General features: G+C 41.1%; 1 protein-coding gene and 1 long non-coding RNA gene across 4 annotated transcripts in view; one reads left to right on the top strand and one right to left on the bottom strand.

The window, feature by feature from the left end:
- The first annotated feature begins 1,619 nt into the window (after window positions 1-1,619).
- The window catches only part of crtc1b (CREB regulated transcription coactivator 1b), a 27,740-nt gene continuing 6,312 nt past the window's right edge, over window positions 1,620-23,047 (top strand). For 2 of the 3 annotated variants that reach the window (XM_087852740.1, XM_087852739.1), the window contains exons 1-13: window positions 1,620-1,760; window positions 3,401-3,517; window positions 4,095-4,222; window positions 6,029-6,088; window positions 6,330-6,424; window positions 6,916-7,001; window positions 7,081-7,124; window positions 16,324-16,547; window positions 17,788-17,939; window positions 18,984-19,220; window positions 20,380-20,466; window positions 22,225-22,311; window positions 22,395-22,569. In XM_087852740.1, coding sequence (XP_087708866.1) covers window positions 1,635-1,760; window positions 3,401-3,517; window positions 4,095-4,222; window positions 6,029-6,088; window positions 6,330-6,424; window positions 6,916-7,001; window positions 7,081-7,124; window positions 16,324-16,547; window positions 17,788-17,939; window positions 18,984-19,220; window positions 20,380-20,466; window positions 22,225-22,311; window positions 22,395-22,569 — 1,618 coding nt within the window. In that variant the 5' untranslated portion in view covers window positions 1,620-1,634. The remainder of the gene's footprint in view (window positions 1,761-3,400; window positions 3,518-4,094; window positions 4,223-6,028; window positions 6,089-6,329; window positions 6,425-6,915; window positions 7,002-7,080; window positions 7,125-16,323; window positions 16,548-17,787; window positions 17,940-18,983; window positions 19,221-20,379; window positions 20,467-22,224; window positions 22,312-22,394; window positions 22,570-23,047) is intronic. The other variant, XM_087852741.1, reaches the window with a different exon arrangement.
- Window positions 8,401-9,694, bottom strand: LOC118454259 (uncharacterized). Its single transcript, XR_004843666.2, has 3 exons — window positions 9,641-9,694; window positions 8,999-9,057; window positions 8,401-8,905 (listed from the first exon to the last, which is right to left on the bottom strand). It is a non-coding gene; the product is annotated as an uncharacterized LOC118454259 (long non-coding RNA).

Raw genomic sequence — 23,047 nt, 5'->3', positions numbered from 1 at the left:
AAAGCTACTGTTGCAGTACAAACTGAAAACACACACTCATGCATTATATATGCCTCTCCAGTGTCTGTCCAGAGGCACAGTCCTAGGACAAGCTAAGATTCTGTGCAGGTAGATCCTCGGGCTGGTAAAGCACCCAAGCTTGATCAGCAAACAAAGATGGGGAGCAGGTGGACTCATTGATTCATATATTCAGGTTTCATTCCACATATTAATAGAAAATACCTTTTCCTTTCCCTTCAGTGTGTGATAAGTGAGTGTATAGTTGTTACCTTGTTTAGTTTTGTATATTTTTTTAGATCTACCATATTTTTGATGACCAGCAGTTTAGCTTCCTCCGGTGATCCTTTTAGTTTGATTTTACAGTTTGTCATCCAAGTACTTTGAATTTTTCCCAGTTTCTTAAGGTACAGTGCTTGCTTGGCTCTTTGGTTAGATGTTCATTGATAAATACTTTATATGCTTTTAATTTTCTCCCTTGTTCCAGCAGTGCATTCTCGTGCTTCTGATTTACACTTGAGATAATAGCTGGTTTGTTGCTGGTGTTTATTCTGGGCACATGGTGGCATGCGTCGATGTTGTCACAGTCCAGATCAATCCCTTTGGACTGCAGGAAAGCAGCAACCTGTTGTACCATGGAGCTAACGTCCAGCTCCCCTGGTTCCTCACTGCTATTGACAGTCCCTGCCTGAGTGTATGAGCGGGGTTTAATATGAAGCCCCGGTCATTTATCCTGGAATACCATTGCAGGTCTGCAATCCTTTTCTCTTACTCTATGTTTTAGATGCAGAGGAGCTTTACCTCCTCCACAATGTTAAGGATGCTGTTCTACTGCAACCTGATAGTAGAAATTTCCTCCATTAGGAATTCAAGAGACTTTTTAATGTCCTCGACAGCTGTCAGAGTCCACTTGGCCCCATGGTACCCTTCAGTGTTAGCCTAATAGCTCGTTGGCTAGCCTGCAATTGCCTCTTCAACTCTTTTAGTCCAATATCCAGTATCAGGGTTGCATTCCAGACAGGGTCATACCAAAAGTTTCAAACAATTAGACCATTGTCCTTGATCCAATAAAACGATGGCCAGAAAATCTACAAAAAACAATTAAAATATACCACACAACAGCTCACAATCTCTCTCACATAGAGAAGTTTAATTCAATACATTCAGACTTTCATTGCATATATGCAAGTTTCAGTCAGTATATTCAGACTTCCATTGCAAATCTTCTAGTTTAATTCAATATGATCCAACTTTCTCGTCATAAACTAGAGCTTCATGGGATATATGTAGACTTTACTTCCATTCTGGATAGTTCATGCGCTGTTTTTTTCTGTTGTATCCATTGCATTCATGAATGCTTCATTCCATGCTGTTTTTATTCTGTTTGAAAATTCTGTTCTCTTTTATGTGAACTTATTTATTTACTTAACTATTTATAGCATGCATCTGGGGCACACGATTTCCCTTGTGGCAGTGTGTATTTTATCTGCAACTCACCCTGCCGCAAACTCTGGCAATAACTGAAGCAAAAAAGAAAAAGAAAAACATCAACAGACACGTTGACTGTGCGTGATGACGACCGGGAGAGCCCGGAGTGGTGCGCAGCGTAACATTCCATTGAGAAGAAGAGGGGAAAGATGGCGTCCTCTAACAATCCTCGCAAATTTAGCGAAAAAATCGCTTTGCATAATCAGAAGCAGGCGGAAGAGACCGCCGCGTTTGAAGAAGTGATGAAAGACCTGAACATCACCAGAGCTGCGCGGGTAAGACCCCCACAGAGGGGCTGTTTACCTCTCGTTGCATCGCTGTTTGGCAGCTAACGAACACTGCGGAGATGTATCGGAAAGGTTGGGATGCTAAGTAAGCTAAAGTTCATATTAGCGTCCTTTGCTGCATCAGTGCAATGCTGCGGAGCGACGTTTCCCCCGCGCCTGTTAAAACACGCCAGCAATATTTGACTTCCAGCAGCACTAACCAGCTTAGCCTCGCCTGCTGGAGCTGTGGATAATGTGCACCTGTTCTCCCCTGCCTGTGACTGCTGACATTTCGTTAGCTAATAGACAAATCGTCTGGCATGGTAGTGACCGCATTAGAGCACGTTAGGAAAAGTTAGCTGCGATTTAGAAATGGAATGGGAAGCAATGTTGGTTGACAGAGAGATTAGCCAAACAGATGTTAACCAGCTGTGTGTGTGTGTGTGTGTGTGTGTGTGTGTGTGTTTCTTATTTATTAAGGGGAAAGGGGGTAACCCCCACATTACCCGTAACATTATTTTCATAGCATACACTTACGGAGAGCAAAGTCAGCTCTGACTAAATGATCCACATGTTTCGTTTTACTCGCTCTATCTTTAGCAAAGTGTGAATGGCAGCTTTCTCACTACAATGGCAGCGTTCAGCACTGGTTGCCTCAACAATTACAAGTGGAGCAGATGTTTTCATTAGGCTTCTGTTTATTATGCCAATTGAAGCTGCAAGTCCACTGGTGATGAATAAAATGTGGGGTTTTTATCTAACGCTGAGACGTGATGTTCGTTTTACTGTCTGTCTTTTTTGTTGTTGTTGTCATTTTACAGAAGTGAATATAACTGTGGATGAAAAGGTCTGGTTTAGATATAGCAGATGATAATCATGTAAAAAAAAAAAAAAACAGTAAAATGGAGCTGTTTTAAAATAACTTCCAGAATGACTAGTCATAATTGTTGGCGATTTCCCGCAATTTTTGATGATTAACTAATTGTTTCAGGGCTGTTCGTCTCAAAACATATAAACCATATTGTTGCCAGGAAACGTTGGGGCTAATTGTTGGTCTAGTTGCTGGAAATGATGCCCACTTACCACGCTGCGTCAGTGTAAACCTGAGCTGTACTGTTATTTACTGCAAGGGGGGGGGGGGGGATTGAATTTTCTACTCAGTTTTATGGTCTCTGCCTGATTTCTTTGTGTTGCCATCCAAACATCCATCCATGGCATCAGTTCTGATCATTTATCCTCATGCATTTCATTTCATATTCGAGGCCTTCCATCACCGTGTTTTTTTGTTTTTTAATAACATATATGACTTTTGTTTTGACTACTGTTGTGTGGTAAATGTAGTAGCCAGGTGTGTTACATGGAAAGTCTGACTGTAATTACACCAGCTGTCAGTCAGGTGTCATTCACGTCAGCTGATGTGATTTTTCTTTTCTTTTTATTTGCTATTAAAATATGTTCTATGCCTCCCGATTATTCGTGGTACCGCCACATCTGCCTGGCTCATCACGTTTCATCTGTCAGTTAATGAATTCATCAGTCTTTCATATCCCACACTGTGGTCTGGCATGCACCATTTGTTTTTAGCATCTCTTTTTTGTGTATCGGATCAGTCATTCACTCATGCTTTCATGCAATTTTACTTTGCACAGTTGCAGTTACAGAAGACCCAGTATTTGCAACTAGGGCAGAATCGTGGACAGTACTATGGAGGCTCACTGCCCAATGTCAATCAGATTGGAAATGGCAACATTGACCTGCCTTTTCAGGTGAGCCCCTGGCCTCTCTCGGCTGGTAAATCAATGGTTTGTTGTAGACCAGTGTGCCCTTCTCAGCTGTTGGTGATACTATTGGACATACAAAGGTTGCAGGTGTCTGTGGTGTTGGTGAAAGAACCCAGAAAATTCCTCTAAAGCCATTAAAGAAAGTCTGCAGGCTTATTTATGGCTGTGCTGACAGTAAAGTGTTTAGACATTACCTTGTCGTCAAAGCTGCATAAAGCATCAGGTTTTATCAGGGTCCAAGAGTGAAGGAGATGACGTGCACTACAGCTGTTTGGGTTTTTTTTTGTTTCTTTTTGTTTTGTTTGGGTTTTTTTCACCCTGATGCGTAATTTGATTCCTAAATTTTAAATAGACCATTGCTTGTCATGGCTTTCCATTTTTAATACATTTGCCAACTCAAGCATCAGTATGGGGGGCCCATGGCTTGACTCATTTTGAAACAAACACATGTGCACCATTTATCCTCAGACATTATCCTAAGACACAGTTTTATAGTGTAAGCAATTTTTGTTTTGTTTTTTTTGTGGGCGGGGCCTCATTCACCTGATGTGTCCACCTCCAGAACTCGGTGCTGGATACCAGTCGGACAACCAGGCACCATGGGCTGGTGGACCGTGTTTACCGTGACAGAAACCGCATCACTTCGCCTCACCGCCGGCCGCTGACAGTCGACAAACATGGACGCCAGATATCCTTTTGTTTCAAGCGTACTGTGATGAGGAATGTGTTATTGTTTTAGTCTCATTTTAAGTCAAAATTCTGATTTGTGTCTGGAGACAAGCCACTTCAGCGTAGCAGGCTGCTTTAAATTTAAGCTTTTAGCTGTTTAATTGATCAGCTTTCATTAGTTTTCATGTATTTGTGTGATTATATATATATATATATATATATATATATATATATACACACACACACACACTAGGGGTGTAACGATACACAAAATTCACGGTTCGGTTCGGTTCGATACTTTGGTGTCACGGTTCGATATTTTTTCCGTACAATACGATATTCGATACTGCTTCCACTTGTCTTTGCACTAGGATGATGTCGGCATAAATGTGCAGTCATATTCGTTGTGTTCCCACTAGTGCTGTCAGCGTTAATCTCGTTAAAATGACATTAACGCCATAACGTCCCAAATCTCCGTTAACGAGTTACCGCGGATCGCTCCAATGCGTGGGGCTGGACGGCGTCAACACGTTAACAAGCTAACTGCGCTAACGCACTAGTTCCCACCAATTGAGCATTGCGTGGCACATCCGACATACTGTTTTACTTTTGTCCATGACGCGCTTACCATCAGGGTCATACTTCACATGAAAACCAAGATAGTTCCAAACGCCAGATCTGAATGAGGGTGGGGGAGGTTCAGTTTCGGCTAGCGTTGAGGCAGTTGCCATGTTGCAACGAGCTTAGCTTCTGTCTTGCTAGCTTGTGCTGCGCTCAGTGGATCTGCACTCGACAGTGCAGCCTAGGCGGAGTAGTCGAACGCAGATCCACTGAGCGCTCAACACAGACAGCATCATCAGATAAAATAAATTAAAAAATTTTGTATTGTTTGATACATATGCGTACCGAACCGAAAGCACTGTATCGAACGGTTCAATATCGATACGAGTATCGTTGCACCCCTAATATATACATGAAGATAGAGATATAGAAGAATGAATGACTGAAATTCTGAAACAATAGCATTTTGTTCTAATGACAGTCTTCATTGCTGACACTATCAGGACTATTTTAAAGTCTTTTAGCTTGTCGTCATGTTATTCCTAAACATTTAGCCAGTGCCATTGATGATAAACAGAAACACAACAGATAGACATCAGCCACTGATGTTGGGAAATGTCCTCTTACTTGTCGAGAGGCCAAAATGCCAATATGCAGACTTGAGATAGGGGCTAAACTTTGTGGGATGAATAGTTTTGAATGTAAGTAAGGCCTCTGTGCAACTGAGGCGTATTTGGGATGTGTATTTCCCAACTAGTTGGGCGTTGGTTCCTGGAGGTTGCAATGACCAGATAAAATGGATGGGAAAGAGGGCCCCACACCAGAAACCTCCAGGAGCAGTGGTTGCTTGTAGTTAGCCTGGAAAGTGGTTAAATAGGGGTTAAGGTTATTTGGTCATCTGTGTTTTTATATTGTCATATGGACCAGAGATTGCTACCAGACTGGTTAACAATGATCGCTGTTTAAGGAAACGCAATTACTATTCATCATATGAGATGTGTTAAGATATCATCTGTCAGTAATGGTGCTGAGTGGATTTTAAGAGTGTTTGTTATGCTGCATGTGCTGACAGCCTGATATTGAACTATGTAATACAATGCGTTGTAGACAGTTGACAAGACCATCAATATATTTGTCTATTAGATAACAAGATATCAAAGGAAATGTATTAAAGTAAAGCTTGTGTGTGGTTATTTATTATTTAGCAGGTCTTTTGGGTTGATTAGGGTAAGAAAACAAATTTATTTCCCTTGACTAAATTCACATTGACAGCTGTCCTTACAGCTCAGTTTACCTCTCCCCACCGCCAGACACTAGCTGGAGAAGGTAAGGCACCTCCTTTTGTCCATTTGCCAAAATAAGAACTAGGACACACAGCCAGATAAAGTGCTCTTCCAAAGATTAAATGACATGACTCGGTGCAGCCTAGTTGATGCACAACTTCTAAAGTAAACCAGAAGGTCTAGAACAGATTTCTGATAGATTTGATGCTGCAGAGCTTGAATTCTGCCAGTATTCATGAGCTGGCATTGGTTTTGCTTGAATTTCATCTGTCTCTCACGTACAGGACAAATTCAGACTCTGCCTTACACCAGAGCGCCATGAATCCAAAGCCCCAGGAGGTCTTTGCCGGGGGATCACAGGAGCTGCAGCCTAAACGAGGTAGAGGAAGATCCCATTACAAAGACACAGAGCTGCTTTTATTTATTAATGTGGAATGTACTAATGCAGGCAGGAAACCTCAAAAGACATAAAGGGGCTGGTGTCACACAGTAGTAGTTCTTGGTGAAATATTTATAAAGTAAATGGATCTCTAGCAAAGTTTCTGCATTCTGGTTCAGCCCTCGGCTGGATGTGGAGGAGTAGCATCTCTGAATGAGGCTGATTCAGGAGGATCTAGAGAGGAAAATCAATAATTAACTGATTATGCATTGATTATGTCTTTTTATGTGTGAAGCTCTGATAAAGCGAAGCCAAGATTAGCTGGCATCCTTTCAGTCTGTCTAGTGGTCACCTTCTATTTTTAGACTCTAGAATCTGGTGCACAGCACTATATTCTGCATGACTGGCTCCGATATTGATGACTCATTTTTTTGGTTTGTTATGTATTTTTGTCATGGCAAGCAACTGTGTCTTGCTGTTTCACTAATTAGTACTGCTGCTAACAGTGCCTGGAACGGAGAACTCGGAGACAAGTGCAGACAAGGATGTGCAGGAACAGTTGTGGGATGACAAGAAGGTACCAATGGGACAGGGAAGGGCTGCAGAGTGTACACTGGTGACGCAAGACTTGTCTCATGATTGCATTTTCTTCTCAGGATGATTCATCAAAGCCCAACACGTGTGATGTCCCAGGAATCAAGTGAGTGGTTTACATTGTTTGTTTTATTATTCTTCAAAGAGCAATGCCACTCGAGTATTGTGCATGAAGCAATATGTGGACATTAGTTGTCTGCCATATTGGATGTGATACAGCTAGGTTGCTAGGGAGAAATGTGTGTTCCTTAACTGGTTGGCGGTCGTTCCTGGAAGTTGTTGGCTCTCACTTGGTGAAAGAGGTGCAAATAATTTGTGCTCCTAGTGATTTCTTTGGAGTTTGAATTTCTGTGACCTAAGAATTGACAAGAAAACTTTGGCACATGTTTTTTTCCTTTAGTTGGAAAAATAATCATCAACCAGATATAATCCTTTAAATCTCAATCTTAATAAGTAGCCAGGTTTTATTACTGGTGTGTTTTGTAGCGCTCTGGACTAAGTAAACACCAGTTCAGTATTAATCTGCTACTCTCTTTTTTTTTCTATAACTGCTTTTTTCTTTTTCATTTGGATGGTTGACTGAAGTTTTTTGTGCATTCCCCATGTGTCAGGTAACTGAGGAAATCCTCCAGCATCTGTGAGGAAAATCATAGATGCTGCTAGTATCGCCTTTCAGGATTATTTTGCTGGTGCACTTTTCCCCAGTAAATCAGATCAGATATGGCTTGGGGAAAGTCCTGTAGTGATAGGCAATCAGGCGCCATTTTTCTACGAGCACTATAAAGTACAAACATAAAATGCTTCATAACATTTAAAACATTTAAAGCAAAAATCCTTTTTCGTGTAAACGTTGGATATTAGAAAAATGGCACTGAAAAAATTGGAAATAAATGGGAGAATTTTGCAAGACCAAACATGGATGGACCACAAAAAAAAAAATTTGGGGGCAAAGTCAGCAATTTCTAACCATTTTATTATCTGATTTCTCTGGTGAGAAAGTCCATGTACTTTCCCATGTCCCAGTTCAAAGTTCATTTAGATGATCTGTCAAAATAACAGAGCAAAAGCTTCTTGAAATGCTTCGGAGTGGGTTAGGAACTCCCGACAAACCGCCTTAATATGCTCAATCCAATTTAATGCAAAGACGTGAGACCTGTTTAATAGAATCAGGTTCAGCTTTATTGACCAAGTACAAGGAATTAACCTTGGGCTTTTTCTTTGCTCTCAGTGTCCATAATAAAGTTGATAACATGACAGATACATCAGCCACAGTCATATTTATTGTGCAAAGTGGCAGAGTGCAAAGATGCTGAATAAATAAAAAGGCTGGTTAACAGACAGAATTTCACAAAATAGAGCAAAACTTAAGTGATTATTGTCATTTATTGGTTAGGAAGTTAACATATTCTCCCATAAATCAGGTTAGGTACAGCTATTTTCACAATAGATGGTCAGCACAATAAATCTTAATATGTGTGATTGAATCAATTTCCTCTGATTGGTAAACATTTTATTTGTTGACCTTTGCCACAAAGAAAGTCACAATCTTGTGAAAGCATACAGTAAAATGGATCATTTACATGAGTTCAAAAGACAGTTTAGATCCCTTTTTATTTATCATCCCTCCCCTTATTGAAACTTCCCCACTTTGATAGGATATGAAAAATACACAGACAAATGCATGGTTAAAAAAGCTAGTTGTAACAACATAGTTACAACTGTAACTATGTTATGGAAGCACAGCAGCTACGACGGCCATTGTGACAGAAGTCAGGCTGATTTTGTTAATGACTGCTGTGCTGTTTGCTGTGGTTTTTGCTGTGGTTGGGGGTGTGGTGGGTGTGGTGGGTGTGATGGTTGAATTCCCTTCTGTTATCTGTGAAATGGCTGACATTGAAATTGATGGATTAACTTCAAACTCATTGCTACAAATTCTTCGACTGCTTATAATATAATTTGTTGTTATTTGCTAACACTTACCGACAAGCAGAAGCAGAATGAAACAGATCTTGAGAATCATTGTGCAAAAGTCCTTGAACCTTCAAAAATAAAATGATTGATTATTGTTTAATTTTAAATTCACATTTGTTTCCCAAAAATTTGGAAATAGCATTAAATATAATCTATAATGACATAGTTTAAATAAATAAAGTATAATATAACAATAGCTCAATAAAGTAAATCAAGTATGAAAAGTGAAATAAATACAATAAAAACTCATTTGATAAAAATCTAAACCAAATACATTCAGTTATTGTCTTATTAGTGTAATTTTCTAAATGACAGAAGTGTCTTTTTTCTATATGTTTCTAATTCATAATGCAATAACATCATCTTTAATTTAGAACAGCATAAACGTTTGTTTTTTTTAATTACTGTAATCATTATACAGCTCTTTCTATAATAATGTAATTTTTAAATAAAAACAAATCACTTCCATAGTTTTGCTTTAAAGCAAAACACTTTTTCTTTTTTCAGGAAAAACCACATTGGCTTGACAGAAAAGATGGTCATGAACTAATTTGTCATATTTTATTTTCTATATTGTAACAAATTAAAGTCTTCAGTAAATCTTTCCCTGACTCTAAAGTTTAGTCAGATATTCTAGATTTGAAAACTTACAGTTTAATCGTCCTGAGTTGTCTTCAGTTGTGCCGATGCTCACCAACTCCAGCTGTTTGTTGTTTAATCTCTGACGGTCTGCAGCTTTTATACCTGCACAATGTCGATACGATGACATCAGATGCTGAACAGAGACACAGCTTGTAAAACTGGTTGACTATCTTTTCTTGCCAGTATCAACAACATGATGTGACGTATATGTGATTTTTATATCTATATAACTATATATCTATTAGGGGTGCAACGATACACAAAATTCACGGTTCGGTTCGGTTCGATACTTTGGTGTCACGGTTTGATATTTTTTCGATACAAAAAAAATGTTCATGCCTTTTTATTAATTTGTCATTTATTAAATTTTCACGGCACATTCTGCACCACATCTCTGTGCGTTCATCATTTGTTTGAAGCCAGCTCACCTCCTGCAACCACTTTTCCGAGAATACGCGCTTCTTTTGTGGTTCGGACTCCTGACATTTCTTTGGAGGTGGAGGAACACCAAAGTAATTGCTTAAAGGAGCTTCTTCGACATCTTTATGAGTTCTAAACAAATGTCTGTCCTCCTCCTGAAAATCTTATGTATGCAAACACGCGTTGCAACTTCTTATCTTGTGCGCGTTTTTTATTTTGACAGCGAATGCGCACCTGCGGACCACTTATGTGTAGACCTGGTTATTTAGCTCGTCATATTGCAGCCACAGAAATTCTTTTGTCCATGAAACCATAAAGCTGCTCTTTCTTTTTGCCTTATAGTCTGAGTTGTCATAACTTTTCCGTTTTGTGGTAAGCTTTTCTTTGGCTGTCACTTCTTCAGCCTGACCTGTCTTGTTTGGCTCAGCAGAACTAAAATATATATCCTGCTGCTTTTACACACGCATTCACATACAGTGGGGCAAAAAAGTATTTAGTCAGCCACAGATTGTGCAAGTTCCCCCACTTAAAATGATGACAGAGGTCAGTAATTTGCACCAGAGGTACACTTCAACTGTGAGAGACAGAATGTGAAAAAAAAATCCATGAATTCACATGGTAGGATTTGTAAAGAATTTATTCGTAAATCAGGGTGGAAAATAAGTATTTGGTCAATAACAAAAATACAACTCAATACTTTGTAACATAACCTTTGTTGGCAATAACAGAGGTCAAACGTTCACTATAGGTCTTTACCAGGTTTGCACACACAGCAGCTGGTATTTTGGCCATTCCTCCATGCAGATCTTCTCAAGAGCAGCGATGTTTTGGGTCTGTCGCCGAGCAACACGGACTTTCAACTCCCGCCACAGATTTTCTATGGGGTTGAGGTCTGGAGACTGGCTAGGCCACTCCAGGACTTTCAAATGCTTCTTACGGAGCCACTCCTTTGTTGCCCGGGCGGTGTGTTTTGGATCATTGTCATGTTGGAAGACCCGGCCTCGTTTCATCTTCAAAGTTCTCACTGATGGAAGGAGGTTTTGGCTCAAAATCTCACGATACTTGGCCCCATTCATTCTGTCCTTAACACGGATCAGTCGTCCTGTCCCCTTGGCAGAAAAACAGCCCCATAGCATGATGTTTCCACCCCCATGCTTCACAGTAGGTATGGTGTTCTTGGGATGCAACTCAGTATTCTTCTTCCTCCAAACACGACGAGTTGAGTTTATACCAAAAAGTTCTACTTTGGTTTCATCTGACCACATGACATTCTCCCAATCCTCTGCTGTATCATCCATGTGCTCTCTGGCAAACTTCAGACGGGCCTGGACATGCACTGGCTTCAGCAGCGGAACGCGTCTGGCACTGCGGGATTTGATTCCCTGCCGTTGTAGTGTGTTACTGATGGTGACCTTTGTTACTTTGGTCCCAGCTCTCTGCAGGTCATTCACCAGGTCCCCCCGTGTGGTTCTGGGATCTTTGCTCACCGTTCTCATGATCATTTTGACCCCACGGGATGAGATCTTGCGTGGAGCCCCAGATCGAGGGAGATTATCAGTGGTCTTGTATGTCTTCCATTTTCTGATGATTGCTCCCACAGTTAATTTTTTCACACCAAGCTGCTTGCCTATTGTAGATTCACTCTTCCCAGTCTGGTGCAGGTCTACAATTCTTTTCCTGGTGTCCTTCGAAAGCTCTTTGGTCTTGGCCATGGCGGAGTTTGGAGTCTGACTGGTTGAGGCTGTGGACAGGTGTCTTTTATACAGATGATGAGGTCAAACAGGTGCCACTCATACAGGTAACGAGTGGGGGACAGAAAAGCTTCTTACAGAAGACGTTACAGGTCTGTGAGAGCCAGGGATTTTCCTTGTTTGAGGTGACCAAATACTTATTTTCCACCCTGATTTACGAATAAATTCTTTACAAATCCTACCATGTGAATTCATGGATTTTTTTTTCACATTCTGTCTCTCACAGTTGAAGTGTACCTCTGGTGCAAATTACTGACCTCTGTCATCATTTTAAGTGGGGGAACTTGCACAATCGGTGGCTGACTAAATACTTTTTTGCCCCACTGTAATGCTCAGCGATTCTCTGCGTGATCAACCTCTCACATGTTTAAGCTGCGGGAGATTTCACTTGTCATGTTTGCATAGTAAGCTAACGATTGATAAGACGATGCCAGAGGAATTGGTGCGCAAATTATCATCACTCACCAATCAGTGCTGTCGCTCTCTATACACAGTTAGCGCGATTGCAAAGTGAAAGCAAAAAACAAGCGCAAATTCAAACGCTATTTCAATATGTCACATATTGACAGTGGCTCACCGATGCCAATGACATAATTACCCAGCTACATTTCCGAAAGAATGCAAAAGCATTGACATATATTTTCCTTCCTACCATAGGCCGACGAGCAGAGCAGGGCAGCCCGACTGGAAAAATTGCTAGCCCCGGGACATCGGGCTAGCGATTTTGCGAGCCCTGTATCTGATCGAGTAATCACTCATCTTTGGAAAAGAGAGTTTATTACAGAGAAATGTCTCTTTCCAAAATAAAAGCTATACTATACGCTTCTTCTGGGCTATATTCTCAGCAGCATATTAAACATATCAGGTCCCCATAAGGAGAATCATGTGCTAACGGCTGTCTAAATGACTCGGTAAAGTTTGTATGCGTGCTTGTTGTTTTTGTCTGCTTCCACTTGTCTTTGCACTAGGATGATGTCGGGTAAATGTGCAGTCATATTCGTTGTGTTCCCACTAGTGCTGTCAGCCTTAATCTGAAATTAGGTTAACGCCACAACACGGCAAATCTCCATTAACGAGCTACCGCGGATTGCCCCGTGTGTGGGGCTGGACAGCGTCAACACATTAACGAGCTAACTGCGCTAACACACTAGTTCCCACTCATGTAATTGAGCATTGCTTGGCACATCTGACATACTGTTTTACTTTAGTCCATGACTCGCTTACCTTCAGGGTCATACGTCACATGAAGACCAAAATAGTTCCAGACGCCAGATCTGAATGAGGGTGGGGCAGGTTCAATTTGCCATGTTGCAACGAGCTTAGCTTCTGTCTAGCTAGCTTGCCCTGCGCTCAGTGAATCTGCGTTCGACTACTCCGCCTAGGCTGCACTGTCGAGCGCAGATCCACTGAGCGCTCAACACAGACAGCACCGTCAGAAGGAAAGTGGATAAAATAAATTAAAAATGTTGTATTGTTCGATACATATGCGTACCGAACCGAAAGCACTGTATCGAACGGTTCAATATCGATACGAGTATCGTTGCACCCCTAATATCTATGTCTATAGATATCTATATTTATATAGATATAGATGTATATAGGTAGCTACCAATCTATATCTATCTTTTTGTTTGTTTTTTGGCACAGCATTTAAGTAAACAGTTAATAGGTGGATGGTTTATTTAAGCTACTGGGGGGGGTTATGTGATTAAATGTACAGGTGAAGCTTGGATGTGTTTTGGTTTTGGGTTTTTTTTGGGGGGGGGGGGGGGTTGCAGGCATATGTTGATGTACCTTTAGATATGCAAATGTATACATAAGAGACAGGAATGAAAAAATAGCAAAATACAACACATGGCATGACTTGAAACAGCCAACTGGCAGTCCATCTGCATTTAAAGGACACAGGTCACTCCTTTGAGGATGCCAATGTACACATGGTTTGATGGTTTGAAAGACGAGTAAAAGAAGCCATTTATGTCCACTGTGAATGAGCATCTTTGAATAGAGGCGGTGGCTTACGACACCAACTATCTGCCATCTATAAACCAGTTTTGAGATCCTTCTCAGACGCCTTAATGCCCACTCACATCCTGGGCCTTCTGACCTCTGGAAATCACATGATAGGGTGGAGTTTCACAATGAGTTCACCCGAAACCTTGGCTGATAGTGACCTACACCAGTTTTCACACCTTGGCTCGTGTGATTAGGTAGAGCAAAAACAGTCAACATTCAGTTTTTTGTATGAACACGTTTATTCTTAAACACAGCCTGAGCTCTAATACGGAAGCTTTCTTATCATTTCTTTAAGTGGTCTTCAGGAATAGTCCTTGAAGCTTCTTCAAGGACTTTCTAAGAAGCTCTTCTTTGAGTGTTTGCTGCCTTTTGTTTTCGTGACAGGCTGCTAGTTAACAAAGCACCTAAAGAGATAAAGTTTAAAACTGGTTCCCAGAAAGTTGATTTTGTTCATCTGGACGTTACGGAGCCCCGCAGGGGACATGGGAGGGATCTCGCAAAACAAACTCGCAAAAGTTTTAGCAGCATTCTTGAGACGCCGGCTTCTCGCAAAAGTTTTGCGAGATCCCGTCTTAAATTTTTTTCTCCCATGTACCCTGCGGGGCTCCGTAGGATGTAGTGTTCTCAGTGGGAGAAAGATTTTGTTAGTCATCCAAATGACTTCTTCAGTCTCCGCTGCCTGCAGGTTTCCCCAACCTTATAAACATTACCTTTGCACAATGACTGAAACTAGCCCACTGCAGCTGTGATGTCAGTTTCATGGTCATTAAAATGTTTCTCGCACTGAAAGCGCTACGTCCAGATGAACAGAATCTTCTGAAATTTCTTGGGATTTACTTACCTGGATGATTGAGCATGCATCAAGATATTTTAAAACTGCTTCTTTGCTAAAAAAACAAAAAAAACAAACCTTGACCTGGGTGCCCTTTTTTATTTGAATGATTCAATGGTCAGTGTCTGAAGATGGTCAGGTTCAAGGACTGGACTGAAAATGAGTAAAAAAGCAGCAAATGTCCAACTTTGCAGAACTATTACTCAAGAACATTTTCAACAAATTCAAAGAAAATCTGGCTCCTTGGAAGCAAAGTAGAACAAATTTAAGACTTTGCACAGTATTGTAATATTTTTCTGTTATAGGCTCACAAATTACAAATTATGTTTTGACAGCTGTACATAAAAAGAAACACGAAATGTGCTGTCAGTTCTCAGAGACGTCACAAAAGAATTTGCATCTTTTTTGCTTCTAAATTCAAATAATATCCACGTTTAAAGGTTATACAAGAAAACAAACAAAAAAATTAATGCATGCTCATTTAGTTAGTCAAAAATGAAGCAAACTATTATGAAACCCTGTCACCCCTGCTGTGCACTTCTGTGTAACTCATGTTAAGCCTCCATATTACAAGTTTACAATTATGTGCTAGAAAAAAACTGGAAAAATTGCTAAAAGCAACTTTTCGGTAGGACACAATACAATAGGTAATTAATCTAGAAGAAACGTTATTAATAATAATAATAATAATAATAAAGGATTGGATTTATATAGCGCTTTTCAAGGCACCCAAAGCGCTTTACAATGCCACTATTCATTCACTCTCACATTCACACACTGGTGGAGGCAAGCCACGGTTGCAGCCACAGCTGCTCTGGGGCAGACTGACAGAAGCGAGGCTGCCATATCGCGCCATCGGCCTTATTACAAGTAGCGTTATTACAAGATTATTATGTTGTGATGTAACAGGAATGGCTTACACATACTCTGTTCATTCCCAGGAGAAACAAACCAGAAACAATATCTGGCATCAAAATCTGCCAGATGAGCTTCCTTTGTGACCAAAGAATCAGCCAAAAGTAGCCTTTTTTAGATTTCCTATTATTAGTTATAGATTATCGTTCCTGCTTCTCTCTAAACGAAGTCTGTTTGTGTTTGCTGTATTTGGTTCAAACTGGCCAAAGCAAAGCATGAAACAGGTCTTGCAATGATTTCTCCTTGCTAGGAACTGAAAACCTTTTCAAGAAAGTGAACTTACGAGACACATAATACACACTGAGAAAAGATTGTCAGCTGATGGAAAATTCTAGCACGGCTGGGAATTATTTACCTGTGGGCATCACTGAGTGAAAGCACAATAGGCTTCAGTTTAGCCAAGCTTGTTTGTAGAGCGCTTTATGCTAAGGACAGAACTAAAAATACAAAAATTAATAATAATATTAACAAGAACAATACATAAAAATATATATTTAAAAACAGAAAAATTGCATAAGAAGCACAATCTGAGTAATATAATTCAAATTATACAGAAAAATGAAAATCGACTGTCATACTGTGGCACCCACCCACTGTAGGTGGGTTTTAAGAAGTGATTAAAATAGCATTTAAAGCAAAAATGTTACCCACTGTCACTTAGCTGTTGTTGCCTTTTATTAAAAATGCTCATATGCTTGGTCACAGTCTTGTTTCACACAAGCTGTTCTTATGTCTGATAGAAAATGTGCTCTTTTCAGCATATTCCCTTCACCAGACCAGGAGTTGAACCCATCCGTGCTCCCAGCCGCACATAACACCGGCGGTTCGCTGCCCGATCTGACTAACATTCAGTTCCCCCCACCGCTTTCTACCCCGCTGGACCCCGAGGACACCGTGGCCTTCCCCTCCCTCAGCGCAGCCAACAGCACGGGCAGCCTCACCACCAACCTCACCCACCTGGGTATAAGCGCCGCCAGCCACGGTAATAAGCACCATTTCGTGTTCATTAAAGGGGTAAAACGGGTAAATTTAACAAAGCAAAGGGATTGTACCGACCAGTGTTGTAGCACAGAAATTTAGCTTTGAGTGGAATGTGTTTGTTTATGCCGGGCTCACACTGTGCGATTTTGTCAGTCGCGCGATTCAACTCCTGCTCAAACTGTACGATTGACTCGCAGGGGTTAGAAGTTCGTAGGTCACGATGCAGGGTCTCACACTATACGACGCGATGCTCTGATGCGACCCGAGTGCTCACACTGTGCGTCCATAAAATGAAGGTTATAACAGGAATTCTGTCGCTCGCTCTCCCTCTGTCTTTCACTCACACAGACACGCACACCACCGCCATCAACTTTGCTAAATTGCTAATGAAAAACATTGATCAGGCAGCTGTGATTGAGCAGCAATGTCTATCCAACTATTTTCACGGTTGTTGTGGTCGTGATAATTTTGTGAGGCCACATCGAAAAGGCTCGGATGAGCTTTCCAAAGTTCTACAAGTGCCTCCATCGCTTGTGTCCAGATCACACGCCGCTGCGCCGTCTTTTTCGCTGACATTTGTGTTTGCGCGTGCGCAGTGTGAGAAACTGCGGAGACACCCTCACGACCAAGCGATTGATGATCGGGAGCTGGTCGTGACGTGTTAATCGCTTCTCGTTACCCCACGTATACTACACGATGCACGACGCACGATGAAGGCCAAAATCGGGCCGATCGCCAAAACGGTCGCACGACTCAAAAATCGGCTCAAAATGGGCCAAAAATCGCACAGTGTGAGCCCGGCATTACAAAGGAGAACCACTAAACACTTATGCAGCTGAAAGAAAACATAAAAACATGCCGGTAGTTTTCATACAAATGACAACAAAACAGCAGGATTTAATTTGATGCTCCACAAGTGTTGAGTCTAGTCTAGCAGGATCTGGTTCAGCATCAGTTTGTAACAGTCTCTTATGTTGTAACACCTAATGTGTAAAATTTCCAATTGTAGGGGCTTGTGCTTTATCACATTTATGCACTTTTACAGACTTTTACTTTGACTTAGACTCACTCTTCTGCACTCAGTCCCTACCGTGCAGGCATTTAAAGTTGGTGGTTTTTGCTGTTTTACTTTTTCTGATGTTTCTTATTTACACCAGTTGGTGCATTAAAGCTAAGTTGGAGACAAAAAACAGGCACATGTACATCCATAGTTTCTTTTTTTTTTTTTTTAAACTTCCCAGGGATCCCCACTTCCTCTCAGCCCACCATGACCGTGACTGCACAGCGCCGGCAGCCACCGGTGGTGCCGCTCACCCTAACCTCTGACCTCCATCTCCAACAATCTCCTCAGCAGCTCTCACCCACCCTTTCCTCACCAGTTAGCATTACACAGGTAAGGATTAATTAAAATTGTCCAAGGTATTTGGACCAAAAATGGATGAAGTCAGAAATTTAAAAAGAGTTATTGCACTTGCATCCCGATGTGTTGAATTTGAAACAAATGAGTGTCATCACTTACTGCAAAAAGAGGTCACATTATATTGACCCTTAAGGATTTTTCACATTAGTTTATGGTGTCGTTTCAAGTCTTTTTCCATTAATGATTAATTATATTTTGTAGGTTTTGTGCACAGAATAAATTACAGAATAAAATACTGCATTTTAGGATATGCTACATTATGGTCAAACTCTCATTGGTTCAGTATTTGTTTATGTCCAGATAGTCATCAGTAGAAAGGAGGAGTGTGGCTTTACAAAGTCAGGCATGAGAGAGCAACAGAGTCGGTATTGTAGGGAGGCCATGGTGGATGAGCGTGACACATTTACATATTTATCAGCTTAGTTGATCTTTCTGTTTTTTCCAGTCTTCATTTGCAGTCTGGTTAAGTTAAAGAAACAGTACATGGCTATGTTGATTTTAGCAGGAAGATAAAACTTTTACTTTGAAGGAGACTTTTCACAGTTCCAGTTGAGTCTTTGCAGTCAAGTCGGCAAATTGCAGGCATGTGCCGAAGACCGAAGCAATCGCAAGGAGGTTGTTGGTGCAGCACTGTACAATTCTTTGCAGATAATTTCACCTGGTACTTTCAACTGGTTCGAGAATACATACGTTTCCTTATCAGCTAGAGGTTGCCAGGGGGGTCGCTAGGCTCTAAGTGACTAAAATCATCTGCAGTAATGTGTTCCTATGTGTAAATAGCACTGTTGGATGCTGACAACAGGCTCGTAATGATATCTGTGTCTTTGTCCTTATGCTTTTAGTACAGATCCATAAATTGCAGTGCTTTTGAAACGTCAAGCTGTATACTAATGAGTATTCAACACATACCAGGTGGTTAAAGATAAGATAAAACATTTAAACACCACACCCCTACCCTCCAGTTCATGCAGCAGAAATCACTGCTACTTGGACTAATTTATCCCCATCGTTCTGCAGGTTATGCCAACAGAGTCATTGACCCTGGAACAGCAGCTTTCTCAGTACCCTCTGTTCAACCAGCTGACAGCTCAGGCTCAGGCTCAGCTGATCAGTGACCTCCAGAAGCAGCAGGCCCTGCCACAAGGCATCCAGCTCATTACCTTGCCAACTCTGGCCTCCGCTGGTACAGCGTCTGCCACTGCCAGCAGTCCCTCACCAGACAGCCAGACCACTGGCAGCATGAGCATCAGCTCGGTAAGATGCAGTTTAACAAGAACGTGGAAGCTTAGATAAAAATCTGATGACATGATTGAGATAATTTTGCTTATTTTTAAGCTGCTGTTTATTTTACCACTTTGATGATGCTACCCTAAATACATCGCAGTAAATATCTGCACATCCTTTCTATGCTAATTTATTTCTAATTATATAGATTAACTTAGCTAAGAAGCATAAACACATATTACTCTTTGCTACAAGATGTCACTGTAAAGTTGTTTGATGTTAACATCTTTGTAAATGATGGTTTATAAAAAAAGAAATATGCATTTGGCCATTCTTTAAAACACAACTGTTTTTTATTGAAGTAGTCAAAAACCTTTACCCTAACCTAACTGAACATTGCCCAGTCTCTTCAAGAACATCCTGGATCACTTTAAGCCCAGCTGGTATTTTATTTAGTTGGTTTACCTGGAACTCTTTTTCTGCCTCCCTTTCATTTGTAAATGGTTGGACTAGATGGACTGCACTAGACTAGGTGTTTTGTTTTTCACTGTTGAGTGCTCAAAGCACAGACTTTGAACTTGCCTGAACAGTGCATCAAACTTGTGTTTCTTTAACTTGATTTTTTAAGGAGTCAAATTTAACAGGAGGAAGTGATCCCAAACATCCCGGACTTCACTATAGTCTATTCTAGCTTATACCACATTTGCACATGCAAATGTACATTTCCATGCGGGCTCCCACACATATTCCACAGTGGCGACTTTTGAAAATTTCCTTCCTGGAAAATGTGGCTTTAGGTGTAAACAGCTGAAAACATATATGTTGTGGAAACCTACGTAGTACCTAGTTCTCTTCAACACCGATAATCATCCACAAACAAAACATCCACACATTTGAGCTTGAAATAGAAGTTGATGAAAAGGTCAGAACAACATTTCCAGAGAGCGATGTAAAAATTGCAGCATTGCTGAAAGTGATCCAGAGATGCACTCAGATATGATTTTAAATGCTTAATATATCAAAGTTTAATCAGCTAAGGTCTTTGATTTCCATGGACTAGCTTCCTGAGCTTTTTAGTCCTACCTCATATGTTTTGAGCAGACCCTAAGTTGATGCCTTCTCACATGTCATCCTTTTTAGACTTGTGTGTGACAGGCTTAGTGCTAGCTAACCCTCTTCCCTCCAACAGTACCGCAATCAGACTGGCTCACCAGCCACTCAGTCTCCAACCTCCCCAGTCTCCAATCAAGGCTTCTCCCCTGGAGGCTCACCTCAAGTAAGGGCCCACCCACCGAGCTACCTGCTGTTTGGGGAAGGGCTTTGCTCCTGGGGGAAAGCTAATTGTAGAGAGTTAGGCTGCTTTTCATTCACTGTATCCACACTTAATCACTCATGGTGTCAACAGCTGCATAGCTCATTTCTTCATCAGCACTGTCATCGTTCACAGCGTGCATGGCAACATATTGATAGCCTGTTGATGGAGGCTCTGACACTTTGTAGCCTTAAAGTATTCATCTTGTATCCTCAACCATTACAGTTTCTCACATGTAATTCACCCAAACTATATTCTCTGTGTCAGATATATTCTGAGGACAGTCTTGGTTTGTTTGTTTTTTCATGGGTGGGGGACATGCCAGGCTGGAGCATGTAGGTGGCAAGATACGTACGTGCAGGAAAAAAATATCTGCTTTGTTGTCACATAGTCAGGTCATCATCATGCAAACTTTATGCTAGGGAGATAACCTTGTTGGCCTAGCCCAGGGGTAGGCAACTCCAGGCCTCGAGTGCCGGTTTTAGATGTATCCTTGATCCAACACAGCTGATCCAAATTGCTAAATGACCTCCTCAACATGTCTTGAAGTTCTCCAGAGGCCTGGTAATGAACTAATCATTTGATTCAGGTGTGTTGACCCAGGGTGAGATCTAAAACCTGCAGGACACCGGCACTCGAGGCCTGGAGTTGCCTACCCCTGGCCTAACCGTTCCATCCCAGTGATTTGAACATTTACTCTGTAACACAGTGTCGGTGTAGTTTTTTTTTAAAAGGCAGTTTAATTACAGTTAGTTTCCAGAACATGCATCCTTGTTTCATCTTTATTGTTTTTTTTTATTATTTGAAACCGTGGAAGGGGATCTTATGTTGTTTGGCTCTGTTTTGGACTTTATATGAAGACAAAGACTAGATGTAAAGCTCACAGGGGCTAACAGAGGCTAACATCAGGTAACAGAGGCTAACAGTAGCTAAATGAGGCAAAAACAGCATTGCTACCAACAGTTCAGCATATTCTCAACAGCTCACTTACTATGTGGAGACAGTAATCCATGGATGCCACTTGTAGTATCAGTAGCATTTTATTCACTACCCCTGCTAACTACATATCTGTGTTCAGTTCAGCTTTATTTATATAGTGCCAAATTACACCAACGAATGCCTCAAGGCACTTTCTACTGTAAGGTAAATCCTAGGTAGGTTTGTATACTCAATGAGCCCAGACAACTTTCTAAATATACCAGAATATAATAAATATTATTTAAAAAAAAAAAAAACTTTATCTTTTTTGCACTGGAGTCCCTACAGTGGTGGTGAGTTGAGTGTTGCCACGGTAATGTGATGACAACAACCCATCTGAATTAGTTTTTGTCTTGATCTGGGCTGTCGTGGTCCTATCTACGAGGATGGGACAAACTGAAGCACCCTGGTTGTTTGTCATTTATAATAAAACTGTAAAGTGTGCTTTCAATTTTAATAATAAACGAATCATTAAAGAGTGGCGCTATTACATCTTCTGTTAGCCTCCTCTTTTTGTGTTTAACCATGACAGTCGTGGTCACGAGGTCCATTTGCTTTGCTCGCTGCTCACTCTGACAGCTGTGACTTTGTGTGCTGCTTGTGTTTTTTGTTACTCCATCGCTGAAAGTGTCTGCTTGTGAATTCAGATATTTTCTCTCTCTGTAAAGATTTGTGTTATTATTGTAGCCGCTGCAATGGTGTATTTCTCATATATATTTTTGGGGGTTGTTTGTGTTCCTCCAGCACATCCCCGTGGTGGGCAGCATATTCGGCGACTCCTTTTATGATCAACAGCTGGCATCGAGGCAGACCAACGCTCTCTCTCATCAGGTGACACGTAACGTTAAGTAAAAGGTTTTCTTTAGATTCTCTCTGACTTCAATGTGTGTAACGCGTACAATTGTGCTTTTTAGCTCGAGCAGTTCAACATGATCGAAAACCCCATCAGCTCCACCAGCCTTTACAACCAGTGCTCCACCCTCAACTACACGCAGGCAGCCATGATGGGGCTCACTGGAAGCAGCCTACCCGACTCTCAGCAGCTCGGCTACAGCAGCCACGGCAACATCCCCAACATCATCCTAACAGGTAGCCACAGCACCTGTGTGCGTTTGCCCTTTGATACATTAAAGGTTCTTTGCATAAATGCCAAGCATCCGTCAAAACATCGGTGATGAGCAATAAACGAGGCCCCCCTGCGCTGGTGTGTTGCACATGACTGAGATTTCAGTCAATATACGCTCTATCTGGGCTAAGGTAAAGAAGTCTAAAGGCAACTGAGCCGAAACTAACAGCACCTTCGCTTTTTGCAGAATTCTCCAGAGACCATACGAGGGAACAACTTCTTTTAGACACTTCCACATTTTACTAAATTGCCAAAATTTCTTGTTTTATACACTTCTATCATCCAGTCTAATAAACAACACCAAATATGAGTCAATAGCAGAATAACCTGTACGTCTGTGCAGAGTTGGTGTACTATAACCATAGTAAACCTTCCAGTGACTTGAACGTTTGCTTTTGGGTTTTAAAGGTACTTTGCAAATCCACTTGTGCAGTAGTTCTA

Source organism: Neolamprologus brichardi, chromosome 15 (genome assembly GCF_056152115.1).
Source record: "Neolamprologus brichardi isolate AB-2024 chromosome 15, ASM5615211v1, whole genome shotgun sequence".
NCBI lineage: Eukaryota > Metazoa > Chordata > Actinopteri > Cichliformes > Cichlidae > Neolamprologus > Neolamprologus brichardi.
The sequence above is the reverse complement of the archived record's forward strand: the minus strand, read 5'-3'. Positions and strand labels throughout refer to the sequence as shown.